The sequence below is a fragment of the Eptesicus fuscus genome, chromosome 5 (assembly GCF_027574615.1).
Source record: "Eptesicus fuscus isolate TK198812 chromosome 5, DD_ASM_mEF_20220401, whole genome shotgun sequence".
NCBI lineage: Eukaryota > Metazoa > Chordata > Mammalia > Chiroptera > Vespertilionidae > Eptesicus > Eptesicus fuscus.
The window spans coordinates 44,792,658-44,813,862 of record NC_072477.1 but is presented as its reverse complement, the minus strand read 5'-3'; the positions used below and the strand labels follow the sequence as shown (position 1 = coordinate 44,813,862).

Below are 21,205 nucleotides of genomic sequence, written 5' to 3'. Positions count from 1 at the left end.
ATATAAAGATAAACTTTAAACACCACTTTCCGGTAAAAACATACAGATTAATGATGATGACATTTCAATATATTCATTCATCAGTATAATCACTTACTCAGATCCTAAAAATATGTCCTGATTACTGACCTCTTCTGACTACTCAATCTTCCATTCTAAACCCTCTATCTTTTCTTCAGTTCCTCAATGTTTCCCTAATGCCATTTTAACAAATCTGTATTGAAAGACTAAATTATTAATTTAATACCATAAAACCAGAGTTAGCAAATCCATGGCCTCCAGGGCAAATTCACAGGCTACCTGTTTTTATAAACAGTTTATAGGAACTCATCATTTACGTATTACCTCTAGCTGATTTTGTGTAATAACAACAGGGCTGAGATCAAATGGCTTGTAAACGCTAAGGTATTTCCTTTTTGGTCCTCAACAGAAAAAATTTGCCATAAAACAAATGTTTTATGTGTATTCAAACTGACTGCTACATATATTCTGGCACTAAATACCAAGAAGTAAGACAGAATTGATATGTACATATGCAGATTGATGATAAAACTTATCAAATGATATTTTTCTGTATCAATATAATAATGCAGTTATTTTTATCCACATTTTCAAATTTATACAGATTTTTACAAATTTGTAAATATCTATTTGTCAAATGATTTCTAATTTTGAATGATATCCCAATAATGGCTGTGATAGATTTAGTACAGCACACATAGTGATGTTACATGAAAATGTCTTACTATAAGTCACTTCATAAATGATGATTAAATAAGCATAAATTTACATATCAAGAGTACAAACAAAAAATATGAACAAGAGAAGTTGCGGGCTGGAAGAGGTTAATGGGGGGAGGGAGGCGGATCTATGGAATACTTTCAACAATAAAGATTAAAAGGGAAAAAAAAAGAAGAAAGTCAATTGGGAAAAAGATGGGGAAATAATTTATGTTCATTTTAAACTTCCCCCATCACAAAGATATGAGCATTCCTTCCTGCAATATATGAAAATATACAACTTTCCCTTCTGTATATTGTAATATACTTATCTTAGGGACTAATGCCAAAACCATAGAGAAACTTTCAAACACAGAACAAATTTAAGAAAATAAGTTCCTTTTTTGTGTTCAATATGTCTACTGCCTCCTATTTTTTTAACTCTGCAACCCTTTATTTAAGAAAGAAAAGTTAGTTGTCAATAAGGGCCCAAACTCCAAAATAAATTAGCATCTTGTTCTCTTTCAATCTCATTTTTTTCCCATTTAAAATTTTTCTTCTTATGTTACATTTTGACAGAGCCAATAGTTCATTCAGCAGGGCACTTACATCAAGAAAATCTTACCTGAACTAAAATCCGTGGTCTCTGAGGAGATGGAAAAGGAACTTTATGCATAAAATGAGAAATATGCCTTAAAAACAAACAAACAAAAAAACCAATTGATCCCAAAGTGAGTACCATATGCTACAAAGGTCAACATGTCATCATAAGTCCAAGTTAAGTCAAAAGCTCTGTGAACCTATAATTTCGAAATCCCTGATACTATGAAAAGAAGTGAACAAACAACCAAAAATAATTTGTCCCATTAAAGTTGCTTCTACCTAAATTCAATAACTTCTCATATTAATAGTTGTTCACATTCAACAATGTTTATGTCATGAATATCTCAAAAGCCATTTTATCTCTCCCTAAGTAGATAATATACAACATATAGGAGATGTGGACAGTGTATTTGTAATATATACTTTAGTCAACTGTTCATATTTTAAAAGTGAAACACAATTTAGAGTGCTCCAGAAAAATGAGTTGAACTATTTCTAAAAGATGAACAATATACAGACACACCTTGTTTTATTGCATTTCACTTTACAACTTTATATATGTGTTTTTTACAAACTAAATGCAAGACTCTCCACCAGCAAAAAGATTATAACTCACTTTATTGCAATAATTGCTTTATTACAGTGGTCTGGGTTGGAAATTGCAATATCTCCAAGGAATGCCTGTACTTTCTATTAATAATAGGTTAAAAATTCTATTATTGAGTTTGTTTTTTTCTAGAAATGGATAAAAAGTGAGACTGATGTGTTTTGTTTTGAGCACCATGAAAAAGAAAAAAGGCAACATTAATGAAAAATCCTTTTTTTTTTTTTTTTTAGAAAAAGTTATTTTATTTCTGCATTACTTTTCTCTTAAATATTATTTCAAAATCATCTTTGTTTCAGAACTGGGATAATTTCAACAGGATAGAGACTTTAAAAGAGAAATGTATTACTTTTACAAGCATGTTTTGACTGCTTGCTATGTATAAGACACTGCCAGACATTTTGGGAATTATAATAAAAGCATATTACACTACAACTTTATACCATGAAGGTACTCATAACCTAAGAAAAAAAGATAAGAGGAACGAGTTCCAGAACACACTTTTGCTTGAACTATCTTAAGTCGTTAGAACAGCAGAAAACAACGTGTACTCCATGAACATCTAAAGATCTCCAAAACCCATCCATGGACGATCTGCAAGGTCAAAACTAATTTTTTTTTTAATCCGCAAGGGAGGATATGTTGATTGAATTTGAGAGACACAGGCATTGATGTGAGAGAGAAACATCAATTGCCTCCCGTATGGGCACCCTGACTGGGGATTGAACCCACCACCTTTTGGTGTACGGAACCACGCTCCAATTGAGCCACACTGGCCAGGGCTCCAGTGTATTTAAAAAAAAATAATCTATGGCCTTAGCTGGTTTGGCTCAGTGGATAGAGTGTTGGCCTGCGGACTAAAGGGTCCTGGGTTCAATTCCGGTCAAGGGCACATGCCCGGGTTGCAGGCTTGATCCCTAGTAGGGGCATGCAGGAGACAGCCAATCAATGATTCTCTCTCATCACTGATGTTTCTATCTCTCTCTCCATCTCCCTTCCTCTTTGAAATCAATAAGTATATTAAAAATAATAATAAAAAATAATCTGTGATGGAAGGGGAAGTATGTATAAAGCACTTCTGCTGTGCATAGCAGTACAATGGTTGTCTTGAAGAAAAGCACTTTGTGCAACTGAGTCCACAGCAACATTTAGTTCATGCCAAAAGGTCCTTAATATTTGGTTCTATGAAAAACATCCATGAGCATATCTGGTACATGACAAATTGTTCTTTATATTTGGTCCTGTCAAAAATGTCCACGCTTAGAAAATGTCTTTGGGTTCAGATAGCCCATAACAGTTATTTATAATTTTGGTTTTACAGGATTAATACATAAGAAACACTATCAAATTTTACTGATCTAATAACTGTGCTGTAGCTGTATTGCCAATAATAATCCTTCTTGTCTCAGTAACCAGCTAGTAATGTCACATGGGGTAGGTAGATGGGTCAACATGGACTAAATATCTCCATGGATGTTTTAGACAGAACCAAATGTCTGCTAACCCCTATAATAAACTCTACTTGTCATGTCTGGGTGCAATAACAAAAAGGGAAACCCACAATTTTCTGAACAGACTATTCAAATGTCCACTTACTTATCTTTCCCACCTACTTATCTGCGTAAGGCCAGGTTCATGTACTTGGACCCAAGCAACATTTTGCAACAGATTAAATACAGAAGCACTCATGAGAATCTACCTGTGTTCAATTAATCCAGACATTAGATTTATAAAAATGTAAAACAATGTCACTCTTCTAACTTTTTTTGCTTTGGAAAACAGCTATTTTTTAAAATTATGTTAACATGTATTGGGTTTATTATTTTAAAAAATAAATTAGTATATTTTTAAGTTTTCAGTTTTAATTTCTACTATGGTAAATATCAACAGATATAAAGCTCTTCGGGGGTACTCAGTTGTTAAGAGTATAAAGGGGTCCTGAGACCAAAAAAACTGAGAATTGCACTGGAATACTGAGACTAGAAAAGTGCAAGGAAAAATTAAAGAATAATCCTTGTACACCAATGTACTTATGATAATTCTATCACTTTCCAGCTGTCATTCGATTCAGAGAATTCTGCCTAAGAACACAAAAGAGCTTAAGTGATTGATGGTATAAAACAAACAGTCCTCTCTGCTGGTTTAGCTCAGCGGTTGAGCGTCAACCTATGAATCAGGAAGTCACGGTTAGATTCCCAGTGGGGAGCATGCAGGCGGCAGCCAATCAATGATTATTTCTCATCATTGATGTTTCTATCTCTCTCTCCCTCTCACTTCCTCTCTGAAATCAATAAAAATCTATTTTTAAAATAAAATAAACAATAGTTGGACATTGGAGATATTTAGATCTCATTTATATCAGATCTACTACATGAAAAATTATTCATTTACTTTAATGGCCTTAAAGTAAATTACTAAAATTTTAAAAAGAATGCACTTGTCTAATTTTTCCTTTAAATTCATTACATCTAAAAATAGTGAGGAATATTTTTAAAGGTCCATAATAAACCCAAATTATATGCAAAATAAAATTATAAAACTATTTTTTAAAATTCCAATTAGGATCTCCAAACTTCACAAGAACATCAAAAAATAAAACACTGCCCAGCCAGTGTGGCTCAGTGGTTGAATGTCAACCTATGAATCAGGAGGTCATGGTTTGATTCCCAGTCAGGGCACATGCCTGTGATGCAGGTTGATTCCCAGTAGTGGGTGTGGAGGAGGCAGCTGATCAATGATTCTCTCATCACTGATGTTTCTATCTCTCTCTCTCTTGTACTCTCTGAAATCAATAAAAAATACAAATATTTTAAAAATGAAACACTTATTTTGTTAGAGATAAAGTTATTTAAAATAGCATGACTGTAAAAGGATAATAGAGAAATATTCCTGATTGAAACCACCAAACTCTTTTTTCCAAATAACTCCTGACAAACCTAGTTTCCATATACAATTTACCAGTAAAATTCAATTACAAGTACAAATATACCACACATAATAGAAAGATCCGCCACATTTTGAACCAAGAAAGTTTCTAACTTACTTCTCAATTGGAAGGACATGAGGTCCAGAGATGGAATAACGATACAAAAAAGTCAGAAACTTCCTGAATGCATCAAAAAAAGGCCAGTGAGAAAGAAGACAGATGCATTTATTAGTGTGAACTGTTTTGGAACTGTGAGACTTCCCATCTGCTGCTGATGCTACACCCAATAGAAGTCTCTGTTTTTCTGTGAGATTCTCCTCAGGATATGGTTCATAAAACTGAATAGCAGCACCATAGACCTGGAAAACAAGTAATATATTTACTAAATACACCTTATGTCATTTATTCAAATCACGACATTAAATATTTAATGGGTGAGCCAGGCCACTATGAGCCATTATATGCCTATGAGTTAGGCAAGGTGCTAGGTACCAGGAACATTGTAGTGAACAAACATCACTCTTTGCTTTCTTGAAGTACATTAAAAAATAAAATAAAAATTTAAAACTATACAAGTGCTACTCTAACATCTGTATATTTTTTCAAAAAGGTGTTTCAATTAAATTGTATTTGTTTCATAGAAAGTGAAATAAATTGTATCAATATTCTCTATAAGAAAATGATTAAGAACTATTATTTAGTAGATAGTGGGGCAATTTTAGATAGGGAAATACAAATTCTAACTTCAGGCAATTAACTGAATTTCTCTGGATCTCAATTTCTCAATCTACAAAAAGAGAGTGTCAGACTAAATTTCCAAGGTCCCTTCCAACTATAACAGTCTATGATTCTAAATAACATTGATTATTAATAATGTCTTTTGTATTATTTTCAAAGCTTCTATATTACAAAAAATAAAGCAATGAAGGATCATCATTTGACTATTAAAAAATCTTTCACCACATTCACCAGAAAGCATTTGGGTATATGGAACAGCATGAAAACTCTCTTTTCCTATGTCCCTGGATATAGTTACTTTAACCAAATGAAAGAGGTATGTATTATAGATTCAATTTAATCAGTTATGTTTTCTTACTGTTCCTTGCACTATATAAAACTTAAATTTAAAATGTACAAGAATTTCCTGATATAATTTGTTAAAACACATAGTACCTTTTCAGCTGAGGCTCCAGTTAACACAAATGTAGAAAATACAGGGAGAGGGTATTTGCTATTTGATGGCCAACATTCAATAGTTGCACCCATTGGTAAACAAAATAGGGGAACAGATTCTGGGAGTGAGAATGACTCATAATCTTCTTGAGGATATCTACAAATTAGACCTACAAAAACAAAAATAAATATTAGGTCATCATCTCTTGAATTAGGTGCTTGTAATTTAAATGATGCGAAATTCTTTATTTAACACATTTCAAGGTTCAAAACATTATACATACTGGGTGGGGCAAAAGTAGGTTTACGTTTGTGAGTATGCAAAACACTGAGTTTATTCTTGTATTATTATTTATTAATTAATGCATTATTTTCCATATGAACAACTGTGAACCTCCTTTGGCTCCATCCTGTATGTTCATCAAATAATTGAATGCTTCAGGATTCATATAGATTTTAATCCTCAAATATAATGATTCATATTAACTGCTTAATATTTCTCAAGCTTCATCCACAAAGGCCAAGTAAGGCAAACGAGAAAAGATTATTCTAAAGAAATATACATAAACTAGAGGCCCGGTGCACGAAATTTGTGCACTTAGGGGAGGGGTTCCTCAGCCTGGCCTGCACCCTCTCGAAGTCCGGGAGCCCTGGGGGAATGTCCGACTGACGGCTTAGTGGGCCTAAGCTGTCAGTTGGACATCCTTAGCACTGCCACAGAGGCGGGAGAGGCTCCCACCACTGCCGCTGTGCTCTCCAGCCGTGAGCCCGGCTTCTGGCTGAGCAGAGCTCCCGCTGTAGGAGCACACTGACCACCAGGGGCCAGCTCCTGCATTGAGTGTCTGCCTCCTGGTGGTCAGTGCGCATCATAGTGATCGGTCATTCCACCATTCGGTCATTTGCATATTAGCCTTTTATTACGTAGGGTACACACATATTCAAAAATTCAGTTTGTGGTCAAACTACCACCTTAAAGCACATGAATATACTATTTTTTAATTTTTTCAATAGGGTTACTTGCACATATCCATTTCATCAGTTCTCAATAACTTTCCCTCAGGGTGCTTTACACATTAAAATATATGTCCTATAAGAGTATATACATAACTTCTAGCACAAATACAAGAAAAATACTAATAAAATTAGAAGAGTAACATATTAACGATGTCTTCAGAATAGTATCAACTCAAATTCAGCTTCTGAATAACCCCAAATTATATGAAGATAGAGTTTCAAGTGGCCTATGATTTCATATTAAATAGACTAGTCTAGAAAGTGGTCCAGAAATCTTCTATTGAACACAACCTCCAGCAGAGTCTTGTACTGGATTTTGTGGAACTAGAAATAGCAAATAGGTTCTCTGAACTTGAATAGTAAAAGTCAAGTGGAAACCATCACTAGATATGACCTTAAAGGCAAAATGATAAATTAGGAATACCAGTGGTTGGTTTGTCACTAATATCTATGTGATTCTGAACAAATCATATACCTGTAAGACTCTGCTTTTCTCATTTATTAAGTGAGATGAACTAGATATACTAAGGGCCAAGGCAGTTCTCAAATTCTCTAATTATATGCTGGCCAACCAGTAGGTCCCATGAGGGTCTACAGTTAATTGTCTACTACTCTCTTAGGTCATAAGGCTACAGTATGGGCTTTAAGTAGTTCAGAAATAGTGATAAATTGTACATAGATCTTTAAAAAAATCAAAGTTAGAACAGAAAGTAATAGTCTAGGACAGTGATGGGCAACCTTTTGAGCTTGGTGTTTCAAACTTCGCCAAAAAACTGAGCATAACTCAGGTAGTGTGTCCCTTTGAGGAAAAAACATTATTTCGCGATATTTATAGTTTAAATAACATAAATGTTTCATCCTCAGCATGCGGCCGCCTCAGTGGCCGCGTGTCATCAGAAATGGCACTGACATGCGTGTCAGAGGTTCGCCATCACTGGTCTAGGACTTGATTTTAAAACTATATATATAAAAAGACTAATATGCAAAGTGTCTCCTCGGGAGTTCGACCAGGAGACAGGGAGTTCGATCGCTCTCTATGATGTGCACTGACCACCAGGGTGCGGCACGGAACGATTGGCCCTGATGACCAGGCAGGCCTAGGGACCCTACCCGTGCATGATTTCATGCACTGGGCCTCTAGTATTATTTAAAAGACTGAATCTGCTCTGCAAATAAGATGAGAGAATGTTTGCTATTTTGAGGTTTTTGGCAGTTGAAAATTTCAGTTATGTATTATAGAATCACAAATTAGCTTATAATATTTCAGATTATTATGAAACAATTACATATGAACTATAGATTTGACTAAATTTGATATATTAAAGAAACACTAATTTAATTAGAAAATACTTTTTCCCATTTTCTACTGATTTAAAAACTTAAAGAGAATTTGTAATTATTTATTTAAACCTAATGTTTAAAAAATCATGCTTTCTTTTAACATTAATCTTCCATTAACTGTATGGATGAAAACAAAACAGAATCAAAAGACATAGGTTACAGTTTCAGTCCTGATACTAACATACTATAAGATGGGTTTTGTTTACTTTAATATTACTGGCCCCAATAATACATTTATATATTAAGTAATCCATGAAAAATTCTACTTACCAGCTTTGTAAGATATAGTGTTAGTTTTTGCCACTGATTTTTTATAACATAAGTATACTGCGGATCCCCACTGAATTAAAAAAGAAAATATCATTAATTTTAAAAGATAATAACTTAATAAAATGGAATATATTTTATCTTTCTAGTATGTATTATCTAAGATGTAAAAGACTGCTCTCTGTAGGCTATTTTTAGTTGGTTGTTTTGTGAGCATCTTATTGGAGTTACTGCCCACTTTTCTCTCAGAAGTAAAATTTAACATTTTTTCCTAGCAAAAGCATAACATGAAACTCTTACCCTTTAAAACAAAAATAAGCCACAAAAAATTAGATTTTATGCTAAGTCCAAAATTTGAGCAGAAGTGATAAACTAAGAATTATCTACTAGTATGTATACCTTCCTTTTGATTCCATAACCTCTTTCAGATACTGCCAGATTTTTCTGCAGCTCTTTATACCAATCTTGAGTAGTAATTTGTCATATCCATTTCCTTATACCCCATTCTCTCCTGAATCCATCCCAAAACAGGTTTTCATTTCATCATTCCTTAAAAGAACACCTTGACAACTTTAATGATGCCAAATCTAATAAAGTAGTTGATTCCTAGTCTTCATTTTATTCAGCCTCTCAGCAGATTTTGATACTACTAATGACTCCCTTCCTGAAACATTTTCTTTTCTTGGCTTTTCAGGCATCACACTCTCCAGGTCCCTTTCCATCAAATTTATGGCCACCCCTCAGTCTTCTTTTTTAAAATCTTCACCCAGCCCTAACCGGTTTGGTTCAGTGGATGGAGCGTCGGCCTGCGAACTCAAGGGTCCAGGTTCGATTCTGGTCAAGGGCATGTACCTTGGTTGCGGGCACATACCCAGTAGGGAGTGTGCAGGAGGCAGCTGATTGATGTTTCTCTCTCATCGATGTTTCTAACTCTCTATCTCTCTCCTTTCCTCTCTGTAAAAAATCAATAAAATATATATTTTTTAAAAAAATAAAAAAATAAAATCTTCACCCAAAGATAAATATTTTTTATTGATTTTAGAGAAAGGAAGGGGAAGAAAAACATCAACTGGTTGCCTCCCACATGCGCCCTGACCAGGATTAAATCCAAAAGCAATCAAGCCCACAACCTTTTGGTGTATGGGATGACACTCCAACTAAGCCACCTGGCTATGGCCCTCAGTCTCCTTTGTAGCATCCTCTCTCTTTTCCTGATCATTAAATGTGATCTCTTATGTTCTTTCCTTTATCTAAATGATCTCATACGTTGGTTTTAAATAACTGCTACTCCCAAAGGAGTCTCAATTTTCTAGTCCCACCTGTAACTGAGATGAGGAAGATTGGCTAAAGCAAATTTTGGGGTGAAGAAAAGGCGTTCAGTTTTAGACATATTAAGTTTGAAAAATCTATTAGACATCCAAATGAAGAATCACACGGAGCTAAGGTGAGAGGTAACTTGGGAAATATCACCATTTGACATTAGGTAGTGACAGATATATTTACATAGCACACTTCCTTACTTTCTTTAGGCCTTAACTCAAAGGCTACTTTATTATTTCATCACCTTATATGCAATAACAAGCCTCCATCTATCCTTCCCAGTCCTCCCTATCACCCCTTTCTTGCTTTTCTTCCCTGCACAGCACTTTACTACCATTTGGCATATTGCATATTTTCTTAGTTATTATCTGCCTCTCACCACTAAAATATAAGTTTTATGATGGCAAGGGTTTTGTCTTATTCACTACTATATCTGTAGCACTTAAAACCATGCCTACTATGTAGAAATGCTCAATAAATATGTGTTAAGTGAGTCAGGACATGTTTGTGCACACATGATAGAGTACCTCTATAAACCAGTACATGAGGACAGATTCATAGCACTTAAGACAAATATATGGAGAAAATAAACTTAAATATATATTTAAATGTTTTATTGATTTTTAAAGAGAGAAGAAGGGGAGAGAAAAAACACACACACATCTATGTGAGAAACATCTACTGATTGCCTCCTGCACGCATCCCAACTAGGGACTGAACCCACAACCTGGGGATGTGCTCTGACCGGGAATCGAACCAGCAACCTTTTGGTGCACAGTATGATGCTCAACCAACTGAGCCGCACTGGCCAGGGCTAAGAAATATTTCTTAAATATTAAGAGACTACTATAACAAACACCCACTTACCACCAAGATTTAACAAATGTTAACAATTTATCATATTTGCTTCAGGTATATATATATATATATATATATATATATATATATAAATAATTGTTGAATAATTGTTTAAAGTATTATATATATCCCTTTACCCCCCCCCCCCATTGACCCCCTCTAGCCTGCCCCCGCCCCCCACCCCAGGTCATTACTGCCCCATTGTTTGTATCCATGGGCCATGCATATATGCATACAAGATCCTTGGTTGATTACCTCCCACTCACTCACCCTTCCCCGCTTTCTCACTCTGTTCCAAGCTTCCATGTCTCTGGATCCACTCGGTTCATCAGTTTATTTTGTGACTTAGATTCCACATATGAGTGAGATTATGTGATACTTATCTTTCTCTGACTGACTTATTTCACTTAGCATGATACCCTCCAGGTCCCTCCATAGTATTCCATGGTATAAATGTACTACAGCTTTTTTATCCACTCATCTCCTGATGGGCACTTGGGCTGTTTCCAGCTATTGTAAATTGTGCTGCTATGAGCATAGGGGTGCATATGCTTCAGATATTTTAATTTATAGAAAAACAAAAAATTACAGGTTTAGCTAAAGCCTCATCTTCCACTCCTTTGTGTACTCCAGAGTTAACTACTAACCTAAAGCCAGTGCATTCCATTTACATGCATTAAAAAAATTCTACTGTACAAATATACACATCTATGTGTATGTATTATTGTTTTATGCATTTTAAATTTTACATAAGTGATGATATACTGAATATATACTTTTATGGCTTACTTTTTTACTCATCAACATGTTTTTGAGAATTAGTGGATTTGATCTAATTTGTTCATCTGAACTACTGGATAGTTTTTCATTAATAAATGAATCACTTTATTTTACCCACTTCTCTACTGATGGTCACTTAGGTTGTTTCCCTTTGGCTGTTACAAACAATGCAATATATTGTCTCCTCATTAAGAAATTTTTCTTGCTTTCTTAAACATTTCCCTACTTTTTAAAATTTATTGATTTGAGAGAGAGGAAGAAGGGAGAGGGAGAGAGAGAGGGAAGAGGGAAAAAGAGGGAGAGGGAGAAACATCGTGCTTTGTTGCTCCACTTATTCATGCATCCATTGGTTGATCCTTGTATGTGCCCTGACCCGAGATGGAACCACAACCTTGGCATATCAGGACAATGCTCTAAACAACTGAGCTACCCAGCCAGGGCATAAAACATTTTTTTCTGTGTCTCCAGGAGATAAACTATTAAATTGTGCTGAGGATATTAAATTATGCTCATTGTTATGTTAGAATTTTGTTTTTATAAATGTTTTAGTATTTTTGTATCAAAAGAATGAATGTGTAAAAGTCAGGTGGATATTATGAGTGTAAGTCAAACGACTTTTAGTTTACCAGGTGAGTAAAAACTTTATAAATAAAACGCTTTCTATTGAAAAGTCCCAACTCTAGTTCCCAATAAGCCAAATTTCATGAAGATTAAAGAACCTTCAGTGATAATCTTTGTAATGATAAAAAGGAAGCTATATGACCATTTGGATATGGTAGAAACCAAAACAAATATTCTAAAATGAAAAATAGAAGCTCATAGGTACAGTAAAAATTATGGGGTACTGGAGGAAAATAACCATTATATCTAAACTAAAAGAGGGTTTTCTAAATTTTTTCACATACAAGGTTCAGCAAAAAAAGAAAGTAGGGAATCCATTGTTCCAAAAATACTTTAAATGTTTAACCTATAAACTATCTGTATTGTGTTAATATGGCAAAAGCATAACTTACAATGCTTTTTATTTTCCCCAGGAATTAGGTACATGATTTAATTACTTTTTAATAACTCCACTTTTCTAAATAAACTTGCTAAATCAAATATTGACATTTTTGAAAGATTGTAAAACAAGAGCCATTTGCATAGAGTATGAAAAAATACTCTCAATGAGTCAAAAATGAGTAGAGTCCCAAATTTGCCAAGAGTTAGCTGTGTGACTCAAAATTCCTGGACTACATATCCTAAACTACACATTTTTGCACCACATCACTATTGATAAGTTCTCTTGCAGCTCTAAAATATTATTATTCCATTCTAAATAAATCCAAATCCACATCATTCAAGGCTTATAGTTCAAAGTTTAAACATTAATAATTCTTTTTGTAAAATTATGTTTTTATTTATTTCAGAGAGGAAGGGAGAGGGAGAGAGAGAGAAACATCAATGATTAGAGAATCATTGATCGGCTGCCTCCTGCATGCTCCCTTCTGGGGATTGAGCCTGAAACCCCGGGCATGTGCCCTGACTGGGAATCGAACCTTGATCTCCTGGTTCATGGGTCAACACTCAACCACTGCGCCACATATTTATAATTCTTGAAAATTCTTTCTATATATAAGCTTAATGGGAAGTGGGGAAGTAGAGGAGGGTTTTTTTTTTTTTTTAGGCCAAAGCTGTAAGCCAGGTATAAAAATCATGTAGGAACTTGAAGAATTCAACACACATTTCCTCCTGTACATCAGATTGTGTGTGTGTGTGTGTGTGTGTGTTTCCTTCCTGGTTTAGAAACCTAGTAGACACATTTAGGAAGTCATCCACACATAGCCTGTATTTAGATCATCAAGGTTGTAAGTTTAGATGGTAAAGATAAATGGTCTGCAGACTAACCCTTGGAGCATTCCATTGTGCAAAGGTTAGGGAGATGGGAAGGTATCAGCAAAGGCAGAAAAGGAATGATTGGTGAAGTAGGAGGAAAAAGCAAGAGAGTACATAGAAAAAGACTACATCTTCTCTTTCTGCCACTGTTTCAAGAAGTGATCATCTATGCCAAAACCTACTGAAAATAAGATGAAGAACTGATCATTAGATTCAATAAGAGCAATGTTACCTGGGGGTGGGGAGTGAGTAGGGGCTGGGAGGAGAGGAGTAAAGAGGGGGAAGTGGGGGCTATCTGTAATACTATCAACAACAAAAAATATTAAAACAAACAAACAACAACAACAACAAAAACCAAGAGCAATATTGGTGGGATGGTGGAGACAAAACCCTAACTGAAGAGTTAAGGTAAGGAAGGGGACAAAATACAGTTAAATCTTTGAGACATTTTGTTATAAAGGAGAACAATGAAATGGGGCAATAGATGGTGGGGGGGGGATAAAGGGGTCAAGTTTTATAAAGATGGGAGAAACATAGTTTGCATGCAAAAGATAAAAAATTGATGATTCACAAAGAAAATAAGGAGAATTGCTGAAGTCATATCCTCAAATAGGTAAGGATATGGGATCTAGTGCACAAATGGGGGGAGGAGTTAACCTTGGCTAGTGCATTACTTTTGCAATAGGGGGAAAATTTTTTTTTTCAATTAAAAAAGGTTTTTTGCATAGCTCCTTTTGAAAGTACAACTAAAGTACTTTCCTAAAAATAAAATATTCAATATCTTTAAAAACATGTTTTTAGTTCAGTAATTGTGCTATGCTGTTTTCCAAACAAAGATTTTATATTTTGGTCTTTTCATCAGTGGCTAATTTTATCAGTGCAAAAGAATCACTTACCATACTGTTATTGAGATTCTTGTCGACTTTGCAGAATGTGTGTGGTGGACTTTCTCCTTTACTGGGTATAATAATACATATGTCTGTGACAGCCAATGTATTCTGAGTCATATTTTCAGAGGCTCTTCGGTAAGTGATATAAATTTTTTGTGATGAGGTACTGCCGCTAATAGTTGCTGGGCGTCCATAGGGAGTACTCTGAATAATTTCACACCCCTGTTTCAATCTTTCTTTCCAGTCATATAAAACCCTAAAAAAATAAAAAAATAATAAATAAATAAATATACAAACACAAAACACCCTCAAATGAAAGTTAATATTATCAGATATCATGAAATGGTCCTTAAATGTAGCCAAGATGTCAATCTTATTGCAAATTTGAATTGCATAGTCCCATATAAAATGAAAGGATAACTTCTCCCTACCAAAATTTAAATAATGTAAGAAAAATTCAGATTAACTTTTGTTGACATAAACCACAGGACAGCAATGATTAAGTGCAAAGGTACCTGATTAGTGTTCCATTTAATGGATTTATTTATTTATTTTTGTCTCTAAACCCAAGCATCTTCTTGAGAAAAAGCAACTTTGTATTGTTGCCAAAATTAAAATTTTACAAAAAGCTCTTTAACCAGAAGGTAAAGGACCTGCCTGCACACTTTTATTTCCAATACTTCCCTCAGATTTAAGAGATATTTTTAGTCTTTCAAAAGAGAAAATAACCTCACAAGTATAGGGGAAAGACATGGGTTTTTTCTCCCTTCTTTATTGTGGTAAAAATCATAGGCTTTTCATAATGGGCAGGCTAGACATCCATTCGTTAAGTCTTCTAAACACTATACTTAAAGTACTTGGGGAAACAAAGAAAATGTCATGATTAAATAATACAGTTTAATTCTTTCACAAAATTCACTGATTAGACTTTAAAGCTAAGTCCTTGGCATCAGTAAAAAAAAAAATGTAAGGTCTACTATATTGTGTTTTTGCTATAATAAAAATGGTTGCAACTGGCAATGTCCTTAATAGCAATCAGTGTCCTCTTTTATAAAATCCATTCTACAAAGAAAAGTTAGTAACAGAAATTGGTCAAATTATTGCTTTCTGAGATGAAGGAAGAGGGAAAGATAGAAACATCAATGATGAGAGAGAATCATTGTTTGGCTGCCTCCTGCACACTCCCTACTGGGGGGCAAGCCTGTAACAGGGGCAGGTAACCTGATAGGGAATTGAACCGTGACCTCCTACTTCATAGGTCAATGCTCAACCACTGAGCCACACCTGCCAGGCTAATATAATTTTTAATTTCCCTTTATGTCCTGGCTATCAGCAAAAATATTTTTTTCAACATTTTATTTGGAAAATTTAGAGCTAACTTGGATGCTTAATCATAGTGACTATGTTTATCCTATTGTTGGCTTAATTGCTTATTCCTCCTTCTCTTTTTGATCTTGTTTTTCTGTGTGTGTTTTTTTCAATTTTAAAAAAAGGCATTGTAAGAGAGGAATTACACACATCTGAATTCAAATTCCTACTACTTGTTACTAGTTATACTATCACAGAACAATATAAACAAACAAAATAGAAACAGACCCACAGATACAAAGAACAGACTGATGGTTGCCAGAGGGGAGGAGGGTTGAGGGACTGGGTGAAAAAGGTCAAGGGATTGAGAAGTACAGATTGGCAGTTACAAAATATTCATGGGGATGTTAAAGCACAGCATAGAAAATATAGGAATGATATTGTAATAACTATGTATGGTGTCAGATGGGTACTGGAAGTATCAGGGGGAACACTTTGTAAAGTATATGATTGTCTCACCACTATTCTGTACACCTGAAACTAATACAAAATAATAGTGGATGTAATTAGCAGATGAGTGGATTAAAAAACTGTGATACATTTATACAATGGACTACTACGCCGCTATAAAAAAGAAGGAACTTTTACCATTTGCAACAGCATGATGGAACTGGAGAGCATTATTCTAAGTGAAATAAGCCAGTTGGAGAAAGATAAATATCACATGATCTCACTCATATGTGGGATATAATAATCAACATAATTTGATGAACAAGAATAGATCCAGAGACAAATGGCAGGGGAGGGGAGGGGAGGGGGTTAGAGAGCAACCAAAGGACTTATATACATGCATATTAGTATAACCAATGGACACAGACACCGGGGTGGTGGGGGCTTGCCCGAGATGGGAATGGCTGGGGGAGGGGGGTCAACCAGGGAAAAAGGAGACATATGTAAAATTTTAGACAATAAATAAAATAATAGTGGATGTAATTGAAAAAAATAAAAAAATAAACTGTAAGATTTAAGACAAGAATGATGTCATATTCTTCACAATGACAAACATATAGGGTAGCTATAAGAGTAGTTGATTTGTTCATTTCAGTTCAAGTCCTTTCCTATTCCAGAATCCTTCCTATGCTTGGAAAATTCTTCATCTCTGCTCTAGGGAACTTCAACACCCAAATGAGAATCTGCAACAGTGCCTTCATTTTATCCACAAGCTAAAATTCTAATGATAGTCAGTGGTCATAGGAGCAACTTACCTAATCAAGATTTAACAGCTGGTTTACTTTTTTTTATTTTTAAAACTAGTAACCCGGTACATGAAATTCATGCATGGCGGGGCCCAGCCTGCACCCTCTCCAATCTGGGACACCTTGGGGGATGTCCCACAGTCAGACATCCCTCTCACAATCCAGGACTGCTGGCTCCTAACCGCTCACCTGCCTGACTGCCTAATCGCCCCTAATCACTCTGCCTGCCAGCCTTCTCGCCCCCAACTGCCCCTCTTGCCAGCCTGATGGCCCCCAACTGGCCCCCCCGCCGACCTGCTTGCCCCCAACTGCCCCGCCCACCAGCCTGCTCACCCCCAACTTCCCCCCACTGCCAGCCTGATCACCCCCAACTGCCCCCCCCACTGCCGGCCTGCTCGCCCCCAACTGCTCTCCCCTCCTGGCCTGGCCTGATCGCCCCTAACCGCTTCAGCCCCACCACCATGGCTTTGTCCTAAAGGACGTCTGGAAGGTCTCCCGGTCTAATTAGCATATTACCCTTTTATTAGTATAGATTCTTTATTGTTTAAAGTATTACATATAGTATTACATATGTCTCCTTTTTCCCCCATTGACCTCTCCCCAGCCACCCCCACCCCCTAGCACATGCCCTCACCCCCCTAGTGTCTGAGTCCATTGGTTATGCTTACATGCATGCATACAAGTCCTTTGGTTGATCTCTTACCCCCCACCCCCCTACCCCCCGCCTTCCCTCTGAAGTTTGATGGTCTGTTCAATGCTTCTCTGTCTCTGGATCTATTTTTGTTCATCAGTTTATGTTGTTCATTATATTCCACAAATGAGTGAGATCATGTGATATTTATCTTTCTCTGCCTGCTTATTTCACTTAGCATAATGCTCTCCATGTGCATCCATGCTGTTGCGAATGGTAAGAGTTCTTTCTTTTTTATAGCAGCATAGTATTTCATTGTGTAGATGTATCACAGTTTTTTAATCCACTCATCTGCTGATGGGCACTTAGGCTGTTTCCAAGTCTTAGCTATTATAAATTGTACTGCTATGAACATAGGGGTGTATATGTCCTTTCTGACTGGTGGTTCTGATTTCTTGGGATATATTCCTAGAAGTGGGATTACTGGGTCAAACGGGAGTTCCATTTTTAACTTTTTAAGGAAACTCTATACTGTTCTCCACAGTGGCTGCACCAGTCTGCATTCCCACCAGCAGTGAAGGAGGGTTCCTTTTTCTCCACATCCTCTCCAGCACTTGTCATTTGTTGATTTGTTGATGATAGCCATTCTGACAGGTGTGAAATGGTACCTCATTGTCATTTTGATTTGCATCTCTCAGATGATTAGTGACTTTGAGCATGTTTTCATGTCTCTTGGCTTTCTGCATGCCCACTTTCGAAAAGTGTCTAAATCCTTTGCCCATTTTTTGATTGGCTTGTTATCTTCCTTTTGTTCAGATGTATGAGTTCCCTATAAATTTTAGAGATTAGGCCCTTATCAGATATAACATTTGCAAATATGTTCTCTCATGCAGTGGGCTTTCTTGTTTTGTTGATGGTTACTTTTGCTGTGCAGAAGCTTTTTAATTTTGATGTAGTCCCATTTGTTTATTTTCTCCTTAGTTTCCATTGCCCTAGGATCTGTATCAGTAAAGATGTTGCTATGACATATGTCTGATATTTTCCTGCCTATGCCATTTACTAAATATGTAAATGTCATATGAAGCAATATAGTAGTTCTTTTGCAACCAATTTAAAATTATTGCAATTAATTCATGAATTAACAGAATAAAGACTGATTTTTATTTATTTTTTATTTATTTATTTATTTATTTAAATATATTTTATTGATTTTTTACAGAGAGGAAGGAAGAGGGATAGAGAGTTAGAAACATTGATGAGAGAGAAACATCGATCAGCTGCCTCCTGCACACCTCCCACTGAGGATGTGCCCGCAACCAAGGTACATGCCCTTGACTGGAATCGAACCTGGGACCCTTGAGTCCGCAGGCCGACGCTCTATCCACTGAGCCAAACCAGTTAGGGCAAGACTGATTTTTAATGTAACTTTTTGATATTAACCATTAATGATAGAATTTTAAAAGTAGAAGAAAATTCAGGAGCTCATCTTATCTTCCCTCCAGTGTTAGTAAACATGACTACATATCCTCTTTGAAACTTAATATATTAGGAAATGGAACTTTTATAGCCCTTTCTGGCAACATCAGTGGAGATGGTGATATCTTCCTTATTTTAAACCAAAAACACTGTAAGTTATGAACCTATTCCTTTTTGTAACACAGCAATTAAAATAAGAAGGCTAATCTTCATTCCTTATTGAACCGTGTCCAGCACGGCCAGGCATGAACCTGAGGAGGAGTGGTGAAGGATTAAAGACCGACAAGAGAATTCAGTTGGGGCCAGGTACGATCACTGTGCCTGGATGAGGAAACAGTGACACAGCCTGTAAGCCGAAGCTTTATTTTATAGTCAGATCACAGAAAGCAAAGCAAGGGGAGTGGTCAACATGTTTACAATGTTCTTGCGAGTTTCAAATCTATTTCCTTACTCAAGCCTTCTTTTGGCAGCACTTGCTGCACCTCCCATAGCCCATTAGCTACATAGGAACAAGGGAGGACTATAAGGTCAAGCTTAATTGTGCTAGGAGGGCTTTACCCTCCAAGCTGGGACTTGTATGTGGCTCTGCCATAGGTCAGTCCGAGGCTTGACCCTATAGCTGCTCCCTACACCTTATAAACTCTTCACCCATTTTGAAGACATTCTTAGAGCTACTACTGGCCTTTCTTTGGTCTTTTTCTTTCAGTTTTCCTGTGGGAATCTTATTTTTCTACCTTTTAAATTTTGTTTCGCTTTTCCTACAAAAAATTATATGTCTTTACATTTATATCATCCTCTTTTACATATATGTAAAATATGCATATACTCCTCTTTTAAAAGAACCTCAATCTTTGCAGAAATTGACAAGCTGATCCTAAAACTCATATTAAAATTTAAAAGGCCCAGAATAGCCAAAACAATCTTGAGAAAGAGGAACGAAGTTGGACTACTTACACTCCAATGTAAATACTAACTACATAGCTACAGTAATCTAAACTGTCTAGTACTAGCCTAAGGACAGACATGTAGACAAATGGAATAGAATTGAGAGTCCGGAAATAAACCTATACATGTATGGCCAATTAATTTTTGAAAATGGGAGAATATTCTCTTTAGCAGACGGTCCTGGACAGATGGATATCCATATGCAAAAGGGTAAGATTGAACCTCTTGCTTAACCATAGACTAGTAAAAGCCTTCTTAGATATAACACCAAAACATAAGCTACAAAAGAAAAAATAGTTAAATCAGACCTCATCAAAATTAAAAACTTTTCAACTTCAAAGGATACCATAAAGAAAATGAAAAAACAACCCACAGAATGGGAGAAAATATTTGTAAATCATGTATCTGGTAAGGAATGTGCATCTAGAATATGTAACAAACTCTCAAAGCTCAACAATAAAAAGACAACCCAATTAAAAACAGGGAAAGGATTCTGAATAGACATTTCTCCAAAGATTTGCACATGGCAAATAAACACATGAAAGATGCTCACCATCATCAGCCACCAGGTGAATGCAGATCAAGACCACAATGAGACGCCCCTTCATACTCATTAAGACAGTTATAATTAAAATGACAAACAAAATGTTGGTTAAGATGTGGAGAAATTGGAAGTTTCATATAGTGCCAGTGGGAATGCAAAGTGGTACAACTACTTTGGAAAACAGTCTGGCAGTTTCTCAAAAGGTTAAACACAGTTACCATATGACCCAGAAATTCCACTTCTAAGTAAATATACAAGAGAAATGGAGACATGCCCATATAAAAACTTGTACATGAATATTTCCAGCAGCATTATTCATAATAACCAGAACATATAAAAAACCCACAATCAACTGAAAAAAGGATAAATTAATTGTGGTGTATCTACAAGAGGAATATTATTCAGCTGTATAAAGGAATAAAAGTATTGACACATGCTACAACATGGATAAACCTTGAAAACGGTGAAAGAAGTCAGACACAGTCACACACACACACACACACACACACACACACACACTGATTCCATTTATATAAAATGTCCAGAATAGGCACATCTATAGAAACAGAAAATAGACTAGTGATTGCCTGGAGCTGAAGGGGTTCGGGAGAATTGAACAGTGACTAAAGTGAGTACAGGGTGTCTTTTTGGCATGATAAAAATGTTCTAAAATTT

General features: G+C 35.8%; 1 protein-coding gene across 1 annotated transcript in view; it reads right to left on the bottom strand.

Annotated features, from left to right (window-relative positions):
• DENND4A (DENN domain containing 4A) overlaps positions 1-21,205 on the bottom strand; it is a 109,044-nt gene that overhangs the window by 49,196 nt on the left and 38,643 nt on the right. The window contains exons 5-9 of the mRNA XM_054716120.1: positions 14,377-14,626; positions 8,651-8,720; positions 6,026-6,195; positions 4,970-5,211; positions 1,345-1,411 (exon numbers count right to left, since the gene is read on the bottom strand). Of these exons, the coding sequence (XP_054572095.1) occupies positions 1,345-1,411; positions 4,970-5,211; positions 6,026-6,195; positions 8,651-8,720; positions 14,377-14,626 (799 nt within the window). The remainder of the gene's footprint in view (positions 1-1,344; positions 1,412-4,969; positions 5,212-6,025; positions 6,196-8,650; positions 8,721-14,376; positions 14,627-21,205) is intronic.